At 38.1% G+C, this 25,106-nt stretch overlaps 1 protein-coding gene across 6 annotated transcripts in view; it reads left to right on the top strand.

The window, feature by feature from the left end:
* Positions 1-25,106, top strand: part of LNPK (lunapark, ER junction formation factor) — a 72,374-nt gene that overhangs the window by 37,393 nt on the left and 9,875 nt on the right. For 5 of the 6 annotated variants that reach the window (XM_087949684.1, XM_087949680.1, XM_087949683.1 and 2 more), the window contains 5 exons: positions 9,638-9,721; positions 9,802-9,853; positions 11,556-11,783; positions 18,704-18,809; positions 20,200-20,270. In XM_087949684.1, coding sequence (XP_087805810.1) covers positions 9,638-9,721; positions 9,802-9,853; positions 11,556-11,783; positions 18,704-18,809; positions 20,200-20,270 — 541 coding nt within the window. Of the gene's footprint in view, positions 1-9,637; positions 9,722-9,801; positions 9,854-11,555; positions 11,784-18,703; positions 18,810-20,199; positions 20,271-20,440; positions 20,488-22,003; positions 22,225-25,106 lie in introns of those variants that run through there. The other variant, XM_087949685.1, reaches the window with a different exon arrangement.

Genomic DNA, 25,106 nt, shown 5'->3' on the forward strand with positions numbered 1-25,106 from the left:
TTCAATGAAAAGATCCAGATCATTCTATTGGTTTAATCATTTCCATTTCCCCTTTAATTTTTAAAGCCAGTTCTTTTGTATATCCAATAAAGAATATTTATATGAGTTATTCCTTTAGCCTACCATTTTAAATATCTTTGTAATCTTATAATTCCCACCTTTTTTAATCCAATATTTCTAATTTCTGTATCAAGCAAACATGTTTCATCTATAATTCCTTTAAACTTAGTTTATCCATAGACACCAACATTATTACTATTGTTGTTATTGTTTGTTAATTTCTGCTTCCATTCTTGGAAGGCTTTAATAGTTCAGATGTTATAGTGTTTTGTGTCATTTTGTAAATTTCAATCTTGAATCCAAATCAAAGGTATTTTTTCTTTAGTCCTTTCTAGTGTCCACTTTAAATAATAAAGCCTCTAATCTATTGTTATGATTTACAATAGACAAAATAATTCTGCTTTCCACTAAAAGCTATTTATTTTATATAGTTTTGCAATAAATCTTATAGTTTCAATATTCCAAATTTGTCTGGATCCTTAATTCATTTATAACACGCTTGGTTCAAAAGCTTATTTAGTCCTTTGCCATTTATTTCAAATTCTTCAAATTCTTTCTTAAACTTATAATTAATTTTTCTTTTGCTCAGAGATGAAGATAGACTCACCAGGTGGCTTTTGAAACTTATTGTTCCGAAGATCTCTGGTAGCTTCATAATAACTAAATAGGCAATTTCTGAAAGTGATTAGAAATGGGATTAATACTTTTAGTGTCTTTTAAAAGGCTTTACTGTAATTATGAGCTTGATGATTGATCCCTTTGTCTCCTGGCACTCAAACCCACAGGATACTGCTGTCCTGCAGTTACTATACAAGGAGCAGCTGTCCAGTCCACATGTGAGCGATCTCCCATCTTCTCCTTGTCCATTCCAAAGAGCTGGTCAATTCATCAGTTCTTCAGTCTCTGCTCTTCATGGAGATATGTGTAACTTGCCATACCTTCACTGGAAGTCAGGTCTGGCTGTTATCCATTGCTTTTCCAATTTACCTACTTATTGCTGTCCACAGCTTAAGGTCCCATCAATTAAACAGTGTTATCTAATGGAAACCAGGAAGTGTGCTTCTCTGCCATGGAGCCTGCCCTCTGGAATTATATCCCCGAGAGATCTGGATGGCTCCCACTCTGATGATTGCTAGAAACCTATTAACAGCCTGGCTCTTCTTCCAAGTCTTTGGACAGAGGAAAGGTTAGGTCCCTGTTGAATTTCGAAGGGAGTCATTGTTTATATGTTTGTGTTTGGGCCATTTCTGATTTCTTTGGTTTTTTTGTATTTTTTTTCTTTATAATAATTGTAAACCACTGAGAGTCATTAGGAGGTGATAGCCTCTAAATTATATAAATAAATATGTAGGCTTTATGTCTTCTCTGTAGGACCAGGGAAACCGTGGTTCGTGCTGCATCTGTAGATGCCAAAACCCAGAAGCATGACACAAAATTCCCTTATTACCTCTCCTTACTCAGACAAGGATTTGTAAAATTAAAAAAGGGCTCTCAGCAGAGCACATACCATCACTGAACTGAATGTGGCTTTATTGGCAACATATCCTTATTATTTTGTTTCCCTTTTGCCCTCCCATTGTTGAAATTCCTCTTTACCCATTTCCTAACTCAGCCCCTTTTATTCAGTTTTTCCCCCTCTTCCTTTTCTTTCTGCTTGCTCACTCTTTAACTCTACTGTTTGACTTTGGTGGTTTTGGCATAGAAGTCTTTCATCTCTCCCAGCAGTTTACTTGAGAGAATTTTAGACGTAGATTACACATTATAGCTTTCTGGTTTCAGTAGCCTACAAATATTTATCTGTTGTCTTATTGGCCCAGCCTTATATTTAAAATAATAAATTTTCCTTCTTATTTTGAAAATTTATGAGCAGCACCTTTAAAAGAACATCTAGTAGCTGTTTAATATAAATGAACTTTCTCAGCTTAGATTTGCAAGATTAAAATCTTAAAACATCTGCAGTTGTAGAATCTATATAATTGTAAGAAGGTTGGCTTCAAGAAATTACTACAGACATATCTACTAGTACACGTCCTTGACTTATGACCACAATTGAATCCAAAATTTATGTTGCTAAGCAAGACAGTTGTTAAGTGAGTTTTGTCCCATTTTACGACCTTTTTTGCCACAGTTGTTAAGTGACAATATCCAAGGTCTTGGGTAAGGATGTGCAAATCTTTTCACATGCATTTTTTAATCGGGGACAACAAAGTGATTGCAAAAGACATTGGGGGAATATGCAGAAAAATAAAAGAAACAAAAAGCAGAAAAATAAGCTTCTGCTCAGATTATTTGTTTCCACAATACCCGTCAAATATTTTGAGAAGCCTTAAGAAATTTGATAGTTAGATAAATATAGGTGTCACTTTCTATTTGTGACTTTTGATAGTATGGCCTTTTAAGAGGTTTAGAGAAACAGTTAGTATAGCCTTTGATAAGGGGCTCTGAAAGGGCAAAAATGTTTTGTGGAAACATTCTCAGTAGCTTATAAGAATAAAACCTATGTTAAAAGGTCAAGGAAAATAACAGTATGTGAGCCAATGAATTTTGTATGACCTTTCTTATGTACTGTAGAATTTGACTTCTAAGAAACACTTGCACATACTAGTTAACTTGAGCAATGTGTTCCTTTCTGTAAATAAATGTTACACTCTGGCATTGGCCAAGAGTTCCAGACCACCACCAAGTTGCATGCAATAGCTGTCCAGCGCTTATCTCGAAATATGCCTAAAATCCTTTTCTGCTTTCTCCCACCCCACATATGTTTGATGCCATCAAAGCTAATAAGTCCAGTTATATCTTTGGCAATACATGTTCAGCATAATGCCGGATTTTTTTTAAAAAGTGTCCATATAGGAAGTTGTATTTTTTCTGAAGACAAAATCCATTCTTGCACTCAGTGTAATTCCACTTCCATTGAAATAAAAGGAAAGGAGAAAATTAAAAATACATTCCAGGGGTTGGCAGGAAAAAGAGAAATTGACGGAACTTATCTAGTGAAGAGCCTCATTCTATTTTGTGAATAGAAATAGCACTTCTGTTGGTGAAGATTCAAGATCCCTTCCGGTTTGAGTTCCTTCGGCGACAGACAGAAATCCGCGATCGTGCGCGGTTTCTGTCAGGGCTCGCCGCTGGAACGTCCCGAGCCGGCTGGTTTCGGGGCTAAGCCACCCCGTAGAGGTGGTGAAGAGGGGGGAGACTGCCAGCAGGGTTCAGGAGAGCCACATCTCTCCTCCTCAGCTGGCCATTACTCCCTTTCCCGAAGGCGGTTGCAGCGGTGGTCAGAAATGGCCACCTCAAAGAAGAACTCGACCAGAAAAGAATGTGCAGGAGGAAGATAAGAAGTGAAAGTTTTGGCTGACCGGGTTAAATTGCAAAAGCAACAACTAAGGTACCCTGGAATTTAAACTTACAAAAAAATAACATCACTCCCAAAGAAGAGTCGGAAGCAGCGAAGGAAAGGGAAAAGGGAAAGGTTTGTTTGTTTTTTTCTTCTCTCCCTTTCCCTATACTGACAACTAAGAGACTTAAATAAGAAATCAGAAAAATCCGCTTTGATATCAATAGGCAATTAAGCTGAAAATAAAACAAAATGTCAAAGGGATAATAAAGATTTCTGGACACTAAATTTTTTTTTCATAAGCAGGAAGGGAGAGAAAAAGAATAAAAGGGCAGGATCTGGAAAGAGGGAGGAGACTGCCTGGAATTAAAAAGAATCTACAGTAAAACTTCAACAAGAATCTACAGTAAAACTTCTAAAAGATACATTTTAACTGAAACTTTGTAACTAAACAGTAGAACCCCAGGAAGAGAAAGTCAAAAAAAAGAGCAAAAAGAAACAGCTTGCATGTATTTGGATTACTTGGTGATCTTTGGATTCTTGGTTATTGCATTTGAATGACTAAAATTAATCAGGTGGTTGTTTAAAAATTTATACAATGGCACTACTTCTGGATGAATTGAAAATGGAACTTAAAAAGTATAAAAAGATGCACAAGAAGGGAGGGGTTCTTTTGGCTTCGTTTTTCAATTTTTAGAAATGGAGATTTGGAACTGAGAAACAACAAGAAACGTCTGCAAAACAAGAACAAAGAAACAAAGACAAAGAAGAAGCCATCTTTAATGAACAAGTAATTCTATGCGGAGAAGAAAAAGGAAAGGGGGGAAAGAGAATGGAGAATTTAAGACTTAAAAAAACAACCAAAGAAAAGAAAAATAATTCAAAAATAAGTATAATACTGGAAAGCAACAGAAGTGGGGAATACAGAAGAGAGAAATAGAGGTAGAAGACAAGGGGGTAAAAAGGGGAGAGAGAAGAAGAGAGGGAAGAAGGAAAGGAAAAGAAGTTACAAAGGACCGGAACAAAATATAGAGAAACAGGACCTATTTAGAGATAATGGGTGAAAATTTAACTGAAAAAGGGATTCTGTAAAGGTACATAAGATGGTATTGTTATATTACCGTGTTTCTCCAACAATACGGCCTCCACCAATAGGAAGGCCCAGCATGTTTTATTGGCATAAAATCAAATTAAGCCCCTCCCCAAACTAAGGCCTATATTAAACATGCGAAATGGGGGAATGGCGGGGGGCTTGCCGTTAGGAAGTACTTTTGTTGCATACCCGGATATGGTGCTGCCTGTGTTGGTGGGGCACTTTGTGTCGGGAGACCTTCCGCCACCATTGCTTTACCTTCTCCCCATGCTGCTGCAGCGTTTAGAGCAACGCCGCGGCATTTGGCGGAGCCATGCGCAGCCAGCCAGGGCTCCTCCCTGCAACCGGAGCCCTGCGGAGACACTTGGCTTCAGGCGCTCTTGTCACCGCCTTACCTTTGCCTTCGAAGGTAAAGCCAATTCTTTTAAAAATGACACCCTACTACAACAAAGTCTCCCCTGCCTGAGAGGGCAGCCCAACCCCACGTGGGGAGGCGAATCTCCCGGGGCCGCAGCGAAGGATTGGGCCACCCCGGAAGAAGCACCCAGCCGCCATCCCTGCCTGGCGCCGGGCAGAGTGCGAAGAGCTTCTCCTAGGGCGCCCAGCGCAGCTGACAGGCGGGCCCTCCTGCCCCGAACCCGAAGGGGACACCAGGAGAGGCTGCCTGAGGCAGTGATAGCGCCTACCCATCTGTGGACAGGGAGACAAGGCGACAGCCCGCGCTGCGTCCTCCTCCGAGCTGAGCCCCGCTGATTCAGCGCCTCTGTCTGATGCCCGTTCCGCTGCAGCGTTTTGAGCTGCCGGCGCATTTGGAGATGCGTGGGGACAGAGATGGGCTGGGCGAGGGGTGGAAAGGACGGGCGGCTTCGGGCTCTCTCCGCCGGCCAGGGAAGCAGCGCTGCCATCACCTCGCCTCCCTATCCGCGGACGGGTGGGCACTATCACTTCCTCGGGCAGCCTCTCCCGGTGGCCCCTTCGGGTTCGCGCTGGAGGGACTTGGGAAGGAAGCCAAGCTCAGGTTGGCCCGGCTCTTTTGCTTGGCAGGCGGGCGTGCACCCGCGGCTCGCTTTCCTGGCTCTGCCCAGCCCGCACGGCTCTGGCGTGGCCCTGGTGGGATGAGCGGAGGGTCCGGCAGGGAGGCGCTCGCTGCCTTGGTGAGAGCTCTGCTGCCGGAAAGGAGGGCCCGCCTGTCAGCTGCGCTGGGCGCCCCAGGTGAAGCTCTTCGCGCTCTGCCCGGCACCAGGCAGGGATGGCGGCTGGGCGCTTCTCCCGAGGTGGGTCGATCCTGCGCTGTGGCCCCGGGAGATTCGCCTACCCACGTGGGGTTGGGCTGCCTTCTCAGGCAGGGGAGGCTTTGTTGTAGTAGGGCGTCGTTTTTAAAATAATTGGCTTTACCTTCGAAGGTAAAGGGAAGGCGGTGACAGGAGTGCCTGAAGCCGAGTGTCTCCGCCAGGCTCCGGTTGCAGGGAGGAGCCCTGGCTGGCCGCACGTGGCTGCGCCAAACGCCGCGGCGTTGCTCTAAACGCCGCGGCAGCAAGGGAGAAGGAAAAGCAACGGTGGCGGAAGGTCTCCTGATATGAAGTGCCCCACCAACGCCGAGGTCAACATCCAAGCTGTTGCCGCCCGCCCACCGAGGATGCAAGGGGGGGGAATTAAGTCACCCATGAAAAGACGGCCTAGCTGTTTTTTCGGGGGTCAAGAAAAATAAGGCCCGGCCTTATTTTGTGAGAAACACGGTAGTAATAGAAATAACTTTAGAAAATTGGAAACAATGTATGATTAAAATGAGGGATAAAATAGTTAGTGTAATTTAGTGAAATGTTTGTTAATAAAATAAGTGAAATAAAATAAATGAGAAAATTGAATTAGGAAGGGATGGGAACATTTTAATTAGTTAATGTTTTATAAAATATAAGTGAAGAGGGGGGGAATTAATTATGGAAAGCTTATAATTGTTCCCATAGAAGTATGATATTTAATTGAAAAGTAATGTTAAAGAAGTTAAGATTTTAATTAATATTAATATTAATGATAGAATTGAATTGGAATGGAATGTGTTGTTTTAATTACATATATTTATATTTTTTTCTTTTTTTAAGAATATAGTGTGTATTTTAAGAATGTACCAAGCAGAATCCGAATGGAAGTTATGTATTATATTGAATGTTATAACTTTAGGGTATATATTGAAGCCTAAATAAGAGTTAAATGGATAAACTTAAAAGATATAGAGGCGTCATACTCCAATCAGTAACTACAGGAGAAACTTTGTTTAATGAGAAAAGATAATATGAAATTGAAACAGGACAGACAAAAAATATAAATATAATTATTTGAATTGAGACGAGATAATTAAAACAAAATTGAGAAAATTAAAAGAGGGGAGAAGCTATGCAGAAAATGTAAAACAGTAATAAGATATGGAATAGAACATAAAAATGAGCATGAAATTGAATTTGTGTCTGTACGAAGAAATGTAACGGGATTACGCTACTTTCAAAAAAGATGTTTTATTTGTATTTTGGTTTTTTTGTGAAAACTCAAATAAAATTTACAAAAAAAAAAAAAGATTCAAGATCCAACCTGTTACTTGATTATAATTTAAGAGTCTGTTCTAATTTTGAGCTGCTTAGTGGGATGAGAAATATAGTTATATCTAATTCTTCACCAGACCTTTAAGCAGTGAATACTACTTGAATGGTTTTTGTTTATATTTGTCTTTGTAATTCTTAAAATTAATATTATTTTTATGAAGTTCCAGCCAACAGTTTTGCTTTCTGTATTTTAATTATTCATTGAGAATCACTTTGAGATTTGGAAAATTCAGAAACTGTATAGAAGTACATTTAGTAGTAATAACTGAAAAAGGGATGCTTGGGGAATGGTTTAAACGGGGAAAAAGATAAAACAGCTGAAGTATGAGAAAGAAGTAGAATCTTCATCTAAAACTTAACTGCAACTCATCCGTATCCATTACACTGACGTTATTCCAAAATAACCTTCCCAAACGCCAGATGGTTTGTACAGTAATACCCATTATTCACAGTTACATTTGGGAGCCATGTTAGCTGATTTGGCTTCTTGGTGTTTAGGTAACCAGGTATGTTAATTTATAATATTTTCAAGACCTAAAAATCTGGAATTCTTACTCTGAAGCTTTCTTTATTATATAACAAATTTGTGGTCCTAGCAAACAGAGATTTTATAAACTTTCACTTCAAAATGTTTTGAGCACAATATTTCATGAAATGCCCTAATTTTGAGTGCAAATCGGGCTGTCAGGTATGCTGCAAATATTTTATAATGCTCAAAACTCCCCATTTTTTTGAAATTTACAAGCTTAAGATGAAATATTGCGTGCTAATAATTTGCATTTCTTAAAAAAATTTCTAATCATGTCAGAATTCACTCGCTATCATGTGTTGAAGCAAGAACTACTGTAGTAAAAAAATAATCAGATTAGTTATGTTTCCTAGATGTAGTGATTTGCCTTGTTGCAGAATCTTAGATACTGGAAGGATTTAAACCAAACTTTTGGTTTTAAATTATCATTTGGAGAATTCTGGCATCTACAGCCTTCTTCTGTAAATTGGTTAATAATGTAGATATTTTTTTCCTTACTTCTTTCAAAGTTAGAAGCATATATTATTTGCTAAATAAATCCTTGATTCCTCCTTTGAAATACTACCCATACATATTGTTTACATTTAAATAGTATAATAAGGTAATATAGGACAACCTTTCTCAGTCTAGCATCTTCCAGAAATATTAAAATTGCTAATATTGCTTTAAATCATACTGTTCAGGAATCCTAGGCCAAAGCATCTGGACAGTGGTTGTTTTGATAGGAGACTTGCCAAAGGGTATCCAGTACAGTATCATCTTTTTCAATCTGCAGCCTTCCAGTCACCCTTCCACACACCATAAAAAATAGTTAGATCAGTGTTTACATAGAGTAATTTTGGTGCAGCATTGAGCATGAAATAATAGCTTTGAGTGGGAGAGGAAAAACTCCTGGATGTATAAAGGGGAAGTAAATTTTAACAGTAAGAAGAACCTAAGAGAGGGGAGCCATCAAAACACACTGTAAAATGCTTCACATTCCTTGTGTATATTAGTCATCTGTCATAATTTTAGAACACAAATATTCATAGTTAAACTTCTGATGCTGGCTTATAACTGCTAAAATGATATTTTACTAGTGATTACTTTTTTAATTAAGCCCATGTATTAGCCATAAAGCTGCTTGAGTGCATTGTAAATAAAATGCTGTAATAATGAAGTGCTTTAATTACATTCCCTAAAGTATGCATAGTACTCGGTAAATTTTTTATTTAAATTTTTAACATGTTCTATTTTTTTCCTGAAAGGCAGTTTGAATCCAGCCGTAAAGACTGAAGCTTTAGCCTTTAAAGTCATTTGAGCAAATTCCATGGCTGTTCTCCCAGTTAGTGAGTTTTCATGGCCTTTGCAGCAAGCTAATTGCTTCTGCTAATAAATAATCTAAAATCAATGCTGACAGCAGTTAATTGGCAGGGAGACTTTATTCTGTAACGCACTTGACTAACGACCTCCTTTAAATTAATAGCATTAAGTGCTATGAGGAAATAAATCTGAGGGATTGCCTGTCATTTGCTTGTCATGTCTAATAACTTCCAATAATGATAGCTGATAGATTTTTGCACATTCTATTATTGAAGTTGGTGCATGTAATTATTCTCCTCATTATATGTAAACAATTAGCAATATTTGGTGTTTCCTTGCAATAAAGCTGTTGACTAGAACTAGAGGTTAGAAATTCTTTGTGAAGCTAGATTTTGTTTCAGCTGAGTGCAGACATGTGCATATCTGCATGTCTGTAATTTCATGTATTCCAGGATTTCTCTGGTTCAAATCTGTGACTGGAACTGATGGACTTCTTACTGCTCTCCTCTCCCCTGCGTTCATCTTAATGCTCTCTCTCACCTATTCTGGGGGATTCCCCACGTTTTATGGATGAGATTTTGGAGGAGGGAGAAGTAGGACAGTTTATTCCGCTAACAAATGTTATTTTGTTGTACTCTTAATGTGTGCACTAAAAGAAACATGATGACATGTAAAATCTAAAGAGGCCTGTCTTGACTAATAGAACTGATTTTTATTTTTAGCTTGAAGAAGTGATGGAAAAAGAAACATATAAGGCTGCTAAATTAATCCTTGAACGATTTGATCCAGAAGCCAAGAAGGCAAAGGTAGGGTCTGATCTCTGTACTAATTTTCTAGATAATGCACCATAGAGAAAAACACTTTATAATATTATTATAATTGACAGGATGTGGAGCTGCCATCTGCTGGAGCATCTGCAGTTCCAAGACCTGGCCAAGGTAATAGCTCTACAAAACTGCTGCTTCTCATAAGGAAAATTGTATTTATACAATGTAATGTTTATTCCAAGAGGTTTTTAATAATTCGAAACATTGCTCCGTCATGAATAGGATCTGTTCCTAAGCAAGAATTAGAGTAGGAATGGTTCTTTGTGGATGAGTGAAGGGAGCCATGGCTAAAAGAAGCAGAAGATTCCGCCCTCTCTCCAATAGGCATGGTAAACCCATGAAGTTGGTGGACACAAATATCCAAGAATGTATGTAGGTTTTTCTGCCTGGCTTGATCCTAGAGGGGAAGACTCCAGGAACAGCAAACTCTTTGGCTGCAAATAAAATGACTTAAAACCTTATTCTATTAGCTGTTCTTTCCTCCCACAAGTCTATAGACTTGACAAAATTCAGAAGATAAATTGTTATACATAAATACAAAGACCCCTTCTGTCTTTTCAGCAGCGAAACAATATTTAAAAAATATACGTATACATCCGGCAAAGAAATAGACAAAGCTGAAGTTGTATTTTGAAGCCATAGAGAAAATATTTTTTTATCATGCCTTTTCCTCTAGTCATTTTAACATATACTGTACATGGATAATTTTCTTAAAGAGCTCTAAATAGGATGCAGAATTTTGAAAATAAGTTGGCCTGAAGTAGAATAGTTCAAGGCAGAATCTGAATTGTGTCTCAAATAGTACAGAAATCACATAAATTCCTGGACCTTTGGGTGCTAATGCTGTTCTTATCTACACTAGGAACATTTTATTCAGAGATGGTCCCTGCCATGAATAATGATACTGAATTCAAAGCTACTCGTTGCAGCTTTGCTGGAAGGGCAATTGTAACTCAACTTGCATATTCCCATGGTTGTAATTCTGTATGGCTTAATACTTTATCAGTAACAAATGTGCATACTGTATTCAAATTGGAGCCTGCTGGACTATCACTTTGGTCTGGTTTTGATTCAATTGGCTGACTCCTATCTGATCCTCAATCACACCAACAAAATGACAAGGTCAGAGCAGAGCAACATGGTGACAGCACTTCAACACTTATTTTGGAACTCATTATCTATGGCAAATTCCTGCAGAGCCAAAGGCAGTTTTATGTATTAAGGATGATTTAACAAGCCTTCCCTTCCCTTTAAACGAGGCATTATGATAACGCACAACTTATTGCTAACTAGGTATCTGATTTTTTTTATTTTTATTTTGCATGGCCTTGAAGTTGCTGTTCAGCCCTCCCCAACAGAAATCTAACCATAGCATCTCACTGTTCCATGTATTTCCTGGAGCAACTTGTTTATTTCTGCACTAATCAGGTCTGATAACCACAGGAGAATTTAATTGTGTTTGGTGGAATGGGGTGTGTGTGATAATGTTTGAATAATTATTTAGTGCCCCAAATATCATTTGATTTATACTTGAATATAAGAGATTTGCATTTAAATGTAGATATGTCATCTGTACACTTATTCAAAAACACCAAGAGATACATCGTTGCTTCATCGTTGTTCAGGTGAGACCCGCTTGTACAGTGGTAGGATTAAGTGCAAGAATAGATTGATCTGCTAACTTTAGTGCACTCTTCTGCTACTTTTGGAGCTCACCTTTCTTTCTCCTGCTTTGGCTAATACAAATATGTTGCCCATTTTTGAATCACTTGGAATGCTGTTCTCTAAATTAAGTATGTGAATGTTCTGTCAGAACTTCGCCATCGGACCCCAGTGCGAGAAAACATGCCTCCACCTGGCCCAGTTACATCAAAACAGGGATCTCCAAAAGCTATGGGTCCAGTGCCACCACTACCTTCTGGCTTGCCAAGAGACATATCAGCACCCGGGGGACCTCCGGAGAGAACTCTGTCATCAGCCTCACCGCCAAATATGTTACCGCGACATCCTGGGTCCCGTACTTCCTCAATGCCTGGAATGGGTAAACAGAGCACTTAATGTTGTTTACAGTTTATATTGTTTCCTCTAGTTACCAATAAAACAGGCCATTTTCAGACAGTATGGAAATAGCATTTTGTTGGGAAATAGTAGAGCAGTTATCTGATTAAGCAGGAGTTCCATATTCAATTAGCCATAACTCTTTACAGCTGGCACCTTATGATAGCGAAGCCTATTGCCTGAGCTCATTTAACTGTTATGGCTTCTTTGTTTAAATGGCAATAAAACAGTTGCAGGATTCTGTAGTCAACAATATAGCATACCTTTTTATGTTCTTGCTTTAGGCAAGCTCCAGGCTTATATAAATCAGGTACATAAGAAAACACTTTCAGAATACATTCAGTTTCATACAAAGCTCTGGACATATTTTTAATGCGTGTTTTGACATTTATTTAAATTTTTCTTCTAAGCAGAAAATACAGTGCTGTAAAGATTAAAGCATAAAATACTCAGGAACTGAACAGGATTTTTCCTGTTAGCAGAACTTTCTAAAATAACAAGCTGATAACCAGGAGTTAACATCACTTAGCATCTTATTTGAAACATTTAACCTCTCAATTTGTTTTAACTGAACTTGAATTTTCTGTTTTGTAGATGCATCATTTTTCAGATGTGCATATAACACTTTGCAATGAGTACTTCTCATTTATTCAACAGCATTTATAGGCTATCTCAAAACTGTGAAAGTAGATAGCAAAAAACAATTTAGAGTACAATAAAATTAAAAAATCAGAAACATTACAGTATTTTTAAATTAATTCATGATGATTACCCAAACTAAATACCAAAAATGTAGCACCAATTTTACTTGTGTTCAGAAAGCAAGGAAGTTTGCAGTTGCCCATAATTCAGGCATTCCATGGAGTTGGGCTGCTTGTCATCTGATTCATAAATGCTTCCTGCATTTAATGCTGGTTAATTCTCAGGGTGCCTTTGTCCATCTTTTCCTGCTTCTGAGCAAAATCCAACTATTAAAGAATGAGGTTATTTTCAAAGATGGACGGCTGGCTCTCAATATACTCTGTACCTTGTATTTTTTTTGCCTGTCTTGCTTTAAATTATGACCTACTTTGAGTCCTATGTTTAATTTCAAGCTGTGTTTATATAACGTAGCTGTCTCCAGTGTATAGCATGCTTGATTTTCCACTTGATTATCCTGGAGACTTTACTATACAATAGGTGACATTGTCTAAGCCTGTCTTCCCCAACATTGCACAAACTCAGCTCCACATCTAGGCATGTTTATGTTGTCAAGCTAAGTGGTAGCTGACTATATTCAAAGAAGTTAAGTTAAACAGGAGTTCTTGGTTCTTTATATAGAATGCCAGGATGTGATACTGCTGTGGAAGAAATAAACTGAAAGCACTTCATCCAAGAAAATTTCTCCTTGAGAAATGAGAAGATCTGAATACCAAGTTCTTGCCATCAAGAACTCACACTATAGAAGTATTTAGATTGCGTTAATTCTTTGTTTGATTTTACTATAAATAGGAATCATTGTATTGGAGCCAATAAGCAGATGCAAGTCTGTGTATCCACAGGAATGCATTGGTGCAGTAATGGGAAATGGAAGGAGTTGAGTCTGTGCAGAACTCTTGCAGGATGAGTGAATGATTATGAAGCCATGTATGAGGAAACTATTTGCTTACTCTGCACTGTTTTGGGCTGTTGCTGATTTGGAACGGGGATTTTTATTTCTTTTAAAAATATTCTTTGTATTTGGTGGTGGTTCAGCTCTCACAACCCCAATAATCTCACAGGTCACTTACAGGTTGGCACATACTTCATAGCAATGTAAAATTATTTTAACTTTTCTAACCAAATTGTATTAATAAAAGCTGAACGTACATTTAGAGAAAGTGCTTATTAATAATACAACAATAATTTAATATAATAATATAAATAGGTAATGCCATAACATTATCAATCCTAAATGTAGATTGTGAATTCTTTGAAGACAGCCACAGCTACATATGTAACCGCTGTCACATGACAATGGTGGCTGTTAATACAAGCAAAATATAGCAGAGTATTATTTTGTTTTGGAATTCCAATCAGCAAGCCAGATTCTATTGTTGAACAGGTCATACCTTTTGCAGAGCCCTGTTTTTCAGTGAATAGTTTGTGACCTGGTTTCTTCACCTCTTTTTGGCCTTCAGTACATTGAAATTTTGAAAGTGTGTTGCAATTGCCCTGAAAGCCCATTTGCAAAATGACCATTTGTAGTGACAGGACCCATCACAAACTAAAAATTCAAATGGAAATTGGGAGGTTGCCTAGAGAAAGATTCATTGGCACACTTATTGACATTGCTAAAGCTTCTGGATGTTCATAAAACTATCTTCTGAATTGTATGTTTTAAAAAGATTATTTTGAACTTTCTTTCCCAAGCCACACAGTGTCTTTCAGCACATTGGCAGTCTTGCTTCTTATTTCCCAGTGATTCCCCCCCTCACCAGCATTCAAGTACTAATTTTGCTATTAGTGTGTTTGTGTGTGTGTGTGTGGGGGGCAATACAAATGCTGCCATACTATAAAATCATTTTTTGATTTGAAATTGAAAAATCAAGCTCTGCCATAAGCAAGTGATAGAAGATTTCCCTATTTCTCTGCTTTGACGTACTGATCCTGGGATGGATCTAATGTTTGTCTGTGACAGACAGAGGCTAACCTATGCTTCACTTTGGAGGCATCCAGCAACTGGTTCTTTACAGCAGGGATCCCCAACCTTTTCGACGCCGTGGCCCGGTTCCGGCATCAGCTGGGCGCCGCGGCCCGGTACCGGCGTCAACTGGGCGCCGCCATCTTTTTATGACGAAAAGGCGCTTCCGGTGACGTCACCGAACGCTGTTCGTCAAAAAGATGGCGGCGCTCGCTTCGGTGAGCTTTTTCGGTAGAAATGGCTTTCTACCTGGAAAAGCTCACCGAGCGCTGGCGCCGCCATCTTTTATGACGAAAGCGCTTCCGGTGAGCTTTCTACCCGGAAAAGCTCACCAGAAGCGCTTTTTACCAAAAAGATGGCGGCGCCCAGCAACCAGCGGCCCGGTAAGGCTTGTTCCGCGGCCCGATACCGGTCCGCGGACCGGCGGTTGGGGACCCCTGCTTTACAGGATTCTGTACATGTTGGCAGTTCTAATGGGTGCAGCTTATCTTTCATGGATTTGAGGTGGTGGTGGTAAATGCCAAAGGCACATTTGAGGCGGGCAAGAAAAAACCTTAAATGGGAAGGAATTCTTGATAATGTTGCTGTGTGGAATCTTTTTTGACTTTACTCCAGTGGAGTGGGACTATGTCCTACTAAATTTCTGAATACCAATTTGTATGGGTAGCTTCAGGTGCCTCTGGCAGACAGATGTAATAAGACTTAAAACAATGGAGGAAGAAAAATTAATGCACTCTTCCATTTTTTAAAAATGACCCATATCCATTAATGGTAATCATTGTTAATGATAATTGTTAAATGTGATCAATTTTAACTATATCTTATGGCAATTAGGAAATGAACTCCCTCAGTTAACTCAGTTTTGTAGCATACATGATGACAGTCCTGGTGATTGTATTGATACAGGTATTTCATTGATCATTAACCCTGTATGTAATATTTAATTTATAATGCAACCGTAGCAGTATAAAAATAAGCAAGTTTCTTGAGTTACAATTTCCTATCTTATGAGAAATAACAAAGTCCATATGACTGCATTTAATTAGCTTTAAATAGAAAAGATCATTCATTTTTTCATTACATTATACTTTGTGGAAGAGAATCAATTTAACATGTATTATTACAGAGCTTCCATATGTCTAAAAATTAATAACCAGCAGGTAGTTGAGAGTTTGCCAAGCTTTGTAGAAATAGCCAGCCTGCCTACAATTATTGCTTTTGATGTTCATATTAATTACCGTTGTCCATATCAGCATGAAGAATAAGAAGTGTGCTTAGATGGCTTGTTACTGTGCCAAGTAACCACAGAGATTCTTGGGGCATGTGAGCTCTTGTTTTAGGCTTCCTAATTATAGTTAGGCTTTACTTTGCAATAGGCAGTTCCAGTTGAGACTGCATCCAAAATGTGCATAATACTAATCTTGAGTGCTAATTTGTTTTTTGTTTGTTTTGTTTTGTTTTCATTCCCTGCTCCTAAAACTATTTATTTGGGAAAATATGCCCTTTTGTTGGCAATTGGACATTGTTGGACTCTTATTAATCTGTGTAAAATAAAATAGAGTCTTCTTCAGTTTGTCTAATAATTATAATAGAAATTATCATTTGCAGTTTATAGCCCTAAATTTGTTTTTTTTCTATGTGTGATAATAAAGGCTGGCAGAGTTTTGGCCTTAAGAATTCTTGTCTTCAGGAAGCAAATACTTTAAGCTACTTCCTCATTTAAGGTTCTCCAAATATGTTATATTACACTTCAACAGTTCTCAAGAAGTAATTCTAAAACATATTGTAGTCCAACAGTTGACACTGTTAAAGTCAACACTGTCCAAGAATTGACACTGTTGCTAGACCAACTTGAAAAGGAATGTGCCTTCATAGATTTGAATGGAAAACATCACGAGGAACCTGATGGAAGAAAGTCTACCAGTGTTGCATTGCTTGTCTGATAAGAAGAATTAACCATGTAATTTAAACGTAAATTTTTAAACATTTTCATGATATTTGATTCAAAACCTGTTTCTTCTCAAGAAGTTTATGCACAAAAAATTTCCATGTATTTTTCACTCAGAATCCATTCATATACAGTTACCCTAAATAGTTTGATTTTCGAATAAATATATTATCTGGTTGGTTGGTCAGGCTCTGGTCCATCCATCTGTCCATCCATCCATCCAGTTTATATTGTAGCCACCCACTAGTCAAATGACTATGGGCCAACTAAGGTTAAAAAACATCAGCTACAAAGGAAAATTGTAAGAATAATAGGACATAAGAAACTAAAAGATAACTGCATTGGGGACCAGTCAGCTATCTCATAATTGCCACAGGCTTGTGCACCATCTTGGCTTGAAACCTATTAGGCTTCTATTTAAAAATGTCTATGTTGTATGTGTTAGGCTAGAGCTGGTAAGTCCTTTGGGACAAGTAGTAAGGCAGATTGTACCCAAAACAACAGTCCTTTAGAGAACAGCACCTCCTCCTACAAGGCATGGATAATAACCATCCTTCACCTCTAAATAAGATCTCTTGATGACATTACAATTTGATTATCAGAGCGCAGCATGTTTTACCAATCCGCAACAGCTGAGCCATTCTGTGGAGCATAATAGTAACAATTGGAAATTAAGTCTCTTCTTTTCTGAATTAACATATTACACATTTTTCATGCTTAATTGTGGTTTCAATTCTTTTTTTTGAAAGTACTAGAGTAGGCAGATCTTGATCTGATCTAATATATTTAAATACATTCTTGCTTTTTTTTTTTTTTTCAAGAAAAGTGTTTTTTAAAATATTAAGGTATTCATTAATGAAACACTCATCAGGCTTTCTGATTTTAAAAATCCCCAAGATTAAAATCATTACTGCATTGGAGTGTGACACTGAGATGGAATTTGAAAGCTGGGTTTTATAAATATGCTGAAGTTGTTTGTTAATATTAAAAATAATTATGTTTTATTTGACTCAATAAAGCAAGTTTTTCAGGCTGACAAGAAGATGAGCTGAATATTAAAATCACTAAAACAGTAGAACACAATAATAAATACTTTAGGGAGGGAAATAAGAATATATAAAAGCTACTAGTCTAATATGGGCAGTTAAAATAAAAATCTATCTATCTATATATAAAAGCGAAATACCATTGACGCATCATCACAAAATCTCCAGAACTGTAAAGCTTACAAACTTGAAATTTGGCACGTATATTCCTCTTGACTTCTAGGTGCTCTCTAAGAAAGGATTTTTCGAAATGACCATTAAAGCATTAGTATTTCGTATATTATTATTAACACGCTCTGATGCTAAGGAGTTCTACTCCCCCCACCTGAAAAGAAATCTGTTCCAAATGCAAAACACAAGCAGAGGAGAGCAGTTTTAGTTACAGTTTTAGTTTCACAGCACCAAGCAGCTTTAGTACAGAACAGTTGAGCTATGCCACGCACAGGCTCCTTGCTATCTCCTTCTTGCTCACACAGCAAATAATTTCAGTTTCCAAACAGCCCTCAACTCTCTCACACACTGACAGGATGCTAGCAGATGAATACTGATGGATGCTGCTAGGCAGAGGCAGAATTTTTCTCCCTTATTTTCCTCCCCAAAAACTAAGCCCGACCACATAATACTTAGGAGAAGAAGATTAGTTTGTCATTTAAGATTTGCCTTGGAATAGGAAGGAATGGAGTATTCAAACAGCATCCTTCTGGATAGAAGAGGACAGTGCTCTTCTTTGCAGCCTTATGGAGATCTTGTAAATGATTGCTGGACTACATCCTGTGATAATACTGGGGAGCAATTGTTACCTGGCAGTGATTCTAATGTACTGTTTAGACAGGAATGGGTGCCAAAGTAAAAGCATTCATCAAAGGAGGCTGCAGTTCTCATGTGTAATCCAGTGCCTGGACTGAGGTGTTGTTGTTTTTTACTCTGAATTCTGTTTTGCTCACACAGCTAAAGCTGACTCCTTTCTTTGCAGCTTCTTCCTATTCCAGGGGCTGTTTCCCATAATTAACAACAAGGAAGTGACCATAGGTCCATCTAGCCCAATATTGTTGGCACGGATTGTCAGCTGCTCTTTAAGATCTTAAATTGGAACATTATCGATTCTTCTTGGAAAGACCAGTATAGCAGGATACAATGTAATTCCTAGCATTTGTTTGAGCCATTTTCCTATCATGTGTGTGTCTCATATAGACTGAAACATTTTTTTTTCTAGTGAAGTTAGATTGAAAGCTATTTTTGTCTTCCAGGCCTTCATCCTCCAGGACCCCCGTTGGCAAGACCTATTCTTCCTCGAGAGAGGGGGGCATTAGATAGAATTGTTGAATATTTAGTTGGAGATGGTCCACAGAACAGGTAAAATGTTGCTCGTTACAATAAATGAATTTTATACCCATCGCATGATATAGTAGCAGTTTCTTATCTTACTTTTTAGATAACATCAGAAATCTATATCTGCCTACTCCATCTGAGATGTCCCTGAGACATCTTCAATTCTTCAGTCTTCAATTCTTCAGTTCCTTGACTTCCCTCACCACCATGCCCATTATTGAGAATTCTGGGGATTGAGACCCAGATTTACAGAGAACATCTAAATTGGTGCTGGGATAGACTGCATTCTGCCAAATAACAGATATTCTTGCTGTGGTTTTTCTCTTTGGTTTTCTTATCTCTTGCATAAATTAGGGAAAGTAGAGAAAGTCATGTGGAATCAGGCTCCTTACAGTGTCAATCTAGATACTGTACAGGTGGTTCTCGCTTCATAAACAGTGGTTTAGCAATCGTTTGAACTTACAATGGTACTGAATGAGTGGCAGTACAGCTGGTCCTGGTACCTAGGTCAGTTCCATTGTTTCCACCACCATGTATTTGTAATCCAGGCACCTGGCTTGTAAGTATAATGTCATAGCATTTCATGGGCCTATGATTATCATTTGCAACCTTTCTGGGGGGTTTCTGACAAGCAAAGTCAATGGTGAAACTGTAAGGAGGTCTCACATGGCAACCACGTGATGTTCTCGCTTAATGGCTCAGTGATTTGCATAATGATGGCAACTGGAATTAACATCGCAAAGCAGTGCAGTTACATAACATTGTGCTTTATGACTGCACCGTTTAGTGATGGAAGTTCCAATTCTAGTTGTAGTCAAGTGACATCTATCTGTATACCTAGTCAGAATTCAATGGTACTGAGTTCAATTAACTTTAATTTGATTGCCACCATTGTGTATCTTTCTAATAATAATATGTAAACAGTTTCACTCCAATTTTTTTAATCTGAGAAGAATAGCCACAAATTGTAATAATATATAACTGATGAGATATGTCATATGTCAACTATTGCTTAATATAAGCCTTTTCAAAAATTAGCATTGCAGCATGAGTGTGAGAGTTCAAAATAATGATACTTAAAAATCAAATTGCAGATCATAGACTAAAAATATTTAGATGCTGTCTGGAATTTGCAATTATTGTATATTTATAAAAACATCAGAATATCTATATAGCACCCTATTTTGTAATCTGCACACATGAATTAAAGGCAGGTAATGATGAGGAGGGAATGGGCACTTGAGGTTCCTTCAGATATTATACTAAATATGTGGACATTGTGAAGTGGAGTCCAGAGATCAGGTGCAGGTTAGAGGACACATGGGGATAAGCATATTTCTGAATTTTAATGCTGTCTGATGTGAGACTACTTGAATCTTTAAACTGATAATTTTGTCTCTGATCCTTTCTTTAGATATGCCCTGATATGCCAGCAGTGTTTCTCACATAATGGGATGGCTTTGAAGGAAGAGTTTGAATATATTGGTAAGAACAAATCTATTTAGTCCACTGTTTCACTTCTAACCAAGGAGCACTTAGATTAAAAACTTCATTCTGTGATCTAAAAGTTCTTGAAATTGTTATTTTTTGCAAAGCTTAAAAAAAATTAATTATTTACCATGCAATAAATATTTACCACTCTGTTTGGGGAGTAGGAGTCAAATCTACCTGGAAGGAGGAGGCAATTTTCTGGGATGTGCAGGTATAAAAGCTGGCTGTAGAAATGTAGTTTTTGTTTGTACTCTTTAAAGACTATTATAGTCTGTATAAATAATTCCCTGAAATGTTTTAAAGTTTTAGGCCCTTATTTTGCCAGAATTTAAACAAACAACCAAATTGGTGGAAAACACTAGAAATGAAGCAGGGTCAGGGTCCAGGGTTATACTTTAATTTTATGCTAATAATTTAAGATAAGCACAGCCTTTGGTGAACAGAGGTGTTAGTTTTGCTTCTTATCAGCAATCGCAAATCAACATGCAAGTAATGTAGATACAGGTCTTTTGTCTTTCATGTGGATATACCCTCTCATTTGCTCTTAGTTTATAAACATGTTCAAGACAATAATCAATGCATTTATAATGTTCCTGCGCTATCAAGGTTCTAGAATATTTTGTTTAAATACATCCTCTTTCTCTGTGCATGTATATCCAAAATATTGACTTTTGCAACAGATTTCTTTTTCAGCTACATTGATGTAGGCTCATTAGTTTGTATCAGTTATACTCTGCATATAAATGACATATTAAATTTTATAGGCTGACATTTGCCTACTTTCTATAACTCTTTGGTTTGGGGTAAAAATATGTAATATAGCATTTTCCCAACTTTATCTAAAACCCCTCTTTAATTCATGAAATATTAACAGCAATGCTTGGAAACGAAAATATTTTATAAATATTCAGAATCCGTATGCATAGTTTTTTTGTGTGTGAATTAACAGTGTTGAATCCATGTCAATTTCAGTTTTTCCTCACGTTTTTAAAAGTGAAATTTATTATGATTGATAGAATTTATCAAATACTACTACTTGTATGATTTAATTGATAATTTCTCCTAAAAGCAGGTTGATATCTGTAATCTGTATTCTAAAAAATAATGTATCTTTTTCACTTTTAAAAGTTATTAAGTTTCAAAAAGATTACAAATAATACTATATTTCTGATTATAATTTGTAGCATTATATATAAACTATATACAGCTATGTACAACTATCAAAAGGTGCTGTACTCTAAAAAAATATACAAAACAGAAGTTAGTAAATAATCCTAGTGTTATTGTGTAACATCATGATATACCATCATCATTATTATAAATATATATATAATCTCAACAAAGAGATGCTAGGTATTGAATCTTCCATAAAATAAACCAACATCTTATTAAAATAAAAATAACCAGTATGTTATTAATCTCTTTAAAATATCTAATTGAAACAAGATAGATATTGTTCACATAAAGATGTTTTTATATTATTTTCATATTAATTTTGTATATATTATACACACACAACACACACAAACATTCTCATCTACCTTTCATCTGGGCAATACATTTTGAAATGTTCTTATCCACTAAAATAGATATTTTCATATCATGTAAATATTGCATACATTCTGTTTTGGTTTTCCCAAATATGTAATTTTTGAGCATAATTTTTAGCTTGGAAATATTTTTAGATGGATACTTGCAGATTCCATTTATGTTTTGAATTTTTGCAGAACGGACTACTTGAAGAGAAATCTGTTATAGATGATTCCCACATGCCTAGTATAAATACTCCGACAAACACTCAGATTTGAATTGAAACTCCCTATAAAACTACAGAATGTGAATACATTATCTTTTGTCTTGAAGATCTGAATTTGCTCTCAAGAAGACAAAACAGATTAGTTTCTTCTTCAGAAGACAACATTTCAAACCATTAAAAATCTCAGATCCTTTGTTAACTGAGCTTTTATGTAAGCAATATAAATATAGCAGTAGATGTCAGTTGTTGTAGAACATTGAGTTAATAATTTAAATCATCTTCAAATAACTTCATATAATGATCTTTTAGTCATGTCTTTATTGTCTGATACTATCTCAGTAGATCACATAATTCCCTTTCTACCAAACCCAATCCAAAGTTAAAATGATACTATCTTAATAGATCACATAATTCCCTTTCTACCAAACCCAATCCAAAGTTAAAATACAAAGATTGATCAGTGCACTTGTCCTACAAAGTAGCTTTTACTGTTTAAGTCTTAAAGTTTTCAAGCTGTGGGGAAAACCCCTATTAGGTAGATTGCATCTTTCCCCCCTGAAACTCAAAATACAGGCAACCGTAATCGGTATACATTTGGGAGGTAAGCGAGAAACAGAATAGGGTTTTCTGAATGAAGTAGCAGCTATTTCTTGGGACAAAAAGCACCAGGCCTCTAATCAAGCAATTATCCTCTTCATCACTATGCCTCTGTCATCAAGATGGCTCCATCTGCTTATTATCACTCCTATTTTAACCCTTTCCCTCTATTTGCAGAGCTTTAAAGAAAAGAGATACATAACTTTTAAATTTAAAGATAGAGATCAGTTAAATTCTAACTGCTTACCTATTTCTTCTCTCTGTTGGGACTGCAGCCAATGACTAGCAGAGAATACTGATAAAGGAATCTTTACTAAGTCAATATTTCAGTAGATAGATAGCTTATTAAAGCAGGGGCCTCCAGACATACGGCTGTGCTCAATTTTCTATACAAATAGCTTAGCAGAGGCAAACTGGTTAAAATAGTAGGTAAATGTGGCCCCAACTTCAGAATGGAGATAAAAAGCTGCTTTAAGATTCCTTTGCCCTTCTGTTCATTCATGGAATCCATCCCTTCAGTTGGGCAAAATTAGAAAGTACCAGGCAACAATTATTGAACCAAGATAACTCAGATGAGCTAACTTACAGAATGCTGGAACCCCACAACTCCTATGGAAAAGACACTTGGGAAAGTTGTGGCCGCTTCAGTGCCACCTTAGCTTCTGCCTACACGTCCTAGAAAATGAGGGCTGCATGGTGCAAGGTAAAATGGGAGGACTGTATGTCTATCCACCTTTCCTATCTCCCTCTGGTCCCTGCACACAGTTGGATGGTGGCAAGATCTGACAGGCAAATTGGCTGTTTTGGAACTGAGGAGGAAGTCTGAAATCTCTTAATAGCAGTGGGTGGTGAGAGAAGGATGATGGAGTGACTCGAATGCCTGGTGGTGAGGTAGGGCTAGCTGGAGAGTCCCAGCAATTTACAGCTGAGCCCTCTTCTTCCATGGAGAGCAGGGACGTTAGGGACATATTGAGATGGGGACTGGGGTGGGGAGTGGGAGTGCAGTTTTCCTCATGGTTCCCTGGCTCCCTTTGTTCCCCTCCCCCCAGTAAAGTGGCAGGCAGTTTTTCAGTTGAGCCAAAGAAGAGTGATTTCTGATGTTCACTGCTAGCTTCCCACAAGCAAAGTCAATGGGAAAGCTAGCAGGAAGTCAAAAGTTTCTTCTGCTCCTACTGATACACCCAGTTGGCTGGTAGCAAAGCCTGATTGAGTGAGTGATGATTGGCTGCTTTGAAATTGAAACTGAAATTTGTAATCTTTAAATGGTGGTAGGTGGCGAGGGAAGGATGAGGGAGTTGCTCATATGCCTGCTTGCAAGTAGGGCTGTTTGGAGACTATCGACGGTTACCGGGTGAGCTCGGTTCCTGGTCAATGAGGAAGCCGGCAGAAAGCTGGAAGTTGCTCCCTCTCCATTCTCATTGCTTTTTTGCTCACCTGTGATCACTTTGTTTCTCTGCTTAGGTAAGGAAATATCTTTGAAAGGAGATCCAATAGGTGAACTATTGTCTAGTGCAGGGGTATCAAACTGGATTTCTTCAAGGGCCGGATCATCATTGTACTTTGTAAGTCGGCGGGGTGGGTGGGAGATGGGATAGACGCCTCCTGCAGCACCCTGCCAGCCAAAATGAGGCATGGGGGGTGCTCATGCCATGGGCCAGATTTAAGTACCTCGCGGGCCAGATCCAGCCCATGGGCCTTGAGTGTGACACCCCTGGTCTAGTGTCTTATAATCCTTTCCAGACTGTATTGGAAACTCCACTTTTCTGAATTCCAGAATTATTGTGGATGAACTATTCAGAAACTAAAGACTAGTGCAACTGGAGAGTGCTTGGTTGAGAAGGGGAATATAATGTGGGGGGGAAATCCACACGTAAAGAGAGTTTCAGAAGTAAAAGATTTTTTTAAGAATATGCAACAGCCAATCTCATGGCTGGAAGTGTCATGCCCCTGTCAGAGTCTGAATCCGAGGAGGCAGCCGGACAGTTGACAGGGAGTGGGAGTGTGGCTCTGTTGGCTGTGGATGAGGCTGGGGAAGGGCAAAGTCCAGCTGGGCAGAGTCAGGGGAGAGATAGAACAAGGGAGAGGGAGTTCAGAGGAAGAACCAGGCCCATCCCCTCTTCATCCTAGGGCACGCAGGGAGGAATGGAGAAGAGAACAACGTGGGTTGCGTGGCTTATGGGGGAGGAAAGGGCCCTGATCCCCTTCATTAGCTACAGCTGGGAAGACAGTTGATAAGAAAGGCAGGCTGTGTGCGGCAGGCTGCTGGGAGCAAACGTGACTTTATGCTGTGTTGTGGCTTATCTGTGTTCCTGGCATCTTTTCAACCATGTGAGTTTTGCCATGTCTTCAAGTCTGGAATTCCTGCTCCTGCCCTGCCAAATTAATTACTTCAGTTTGGCTTGTTTGGACTTTAAGTTACAGTTTGTATTGCTCATGTTTTGGACTTAATTTTCTGCAGTCAAAAGCTGCTTCTGGGA

The sequence above is a fragment of the Notechis scutatus genome, chromosome 1, assembly GCF_049901735.1.
Source record: "Notechis scutatus isolate UNSWTSFEM ecotype Mainland chromosome 1, rNotScu1.2, whole genome shotgun sequence".
Lineage (NCBI taxonomy): Eukaryota > Metazoa > Chordata > Lepidosauria > Squamata > Elapidae > Notechis > Notechis scutatus.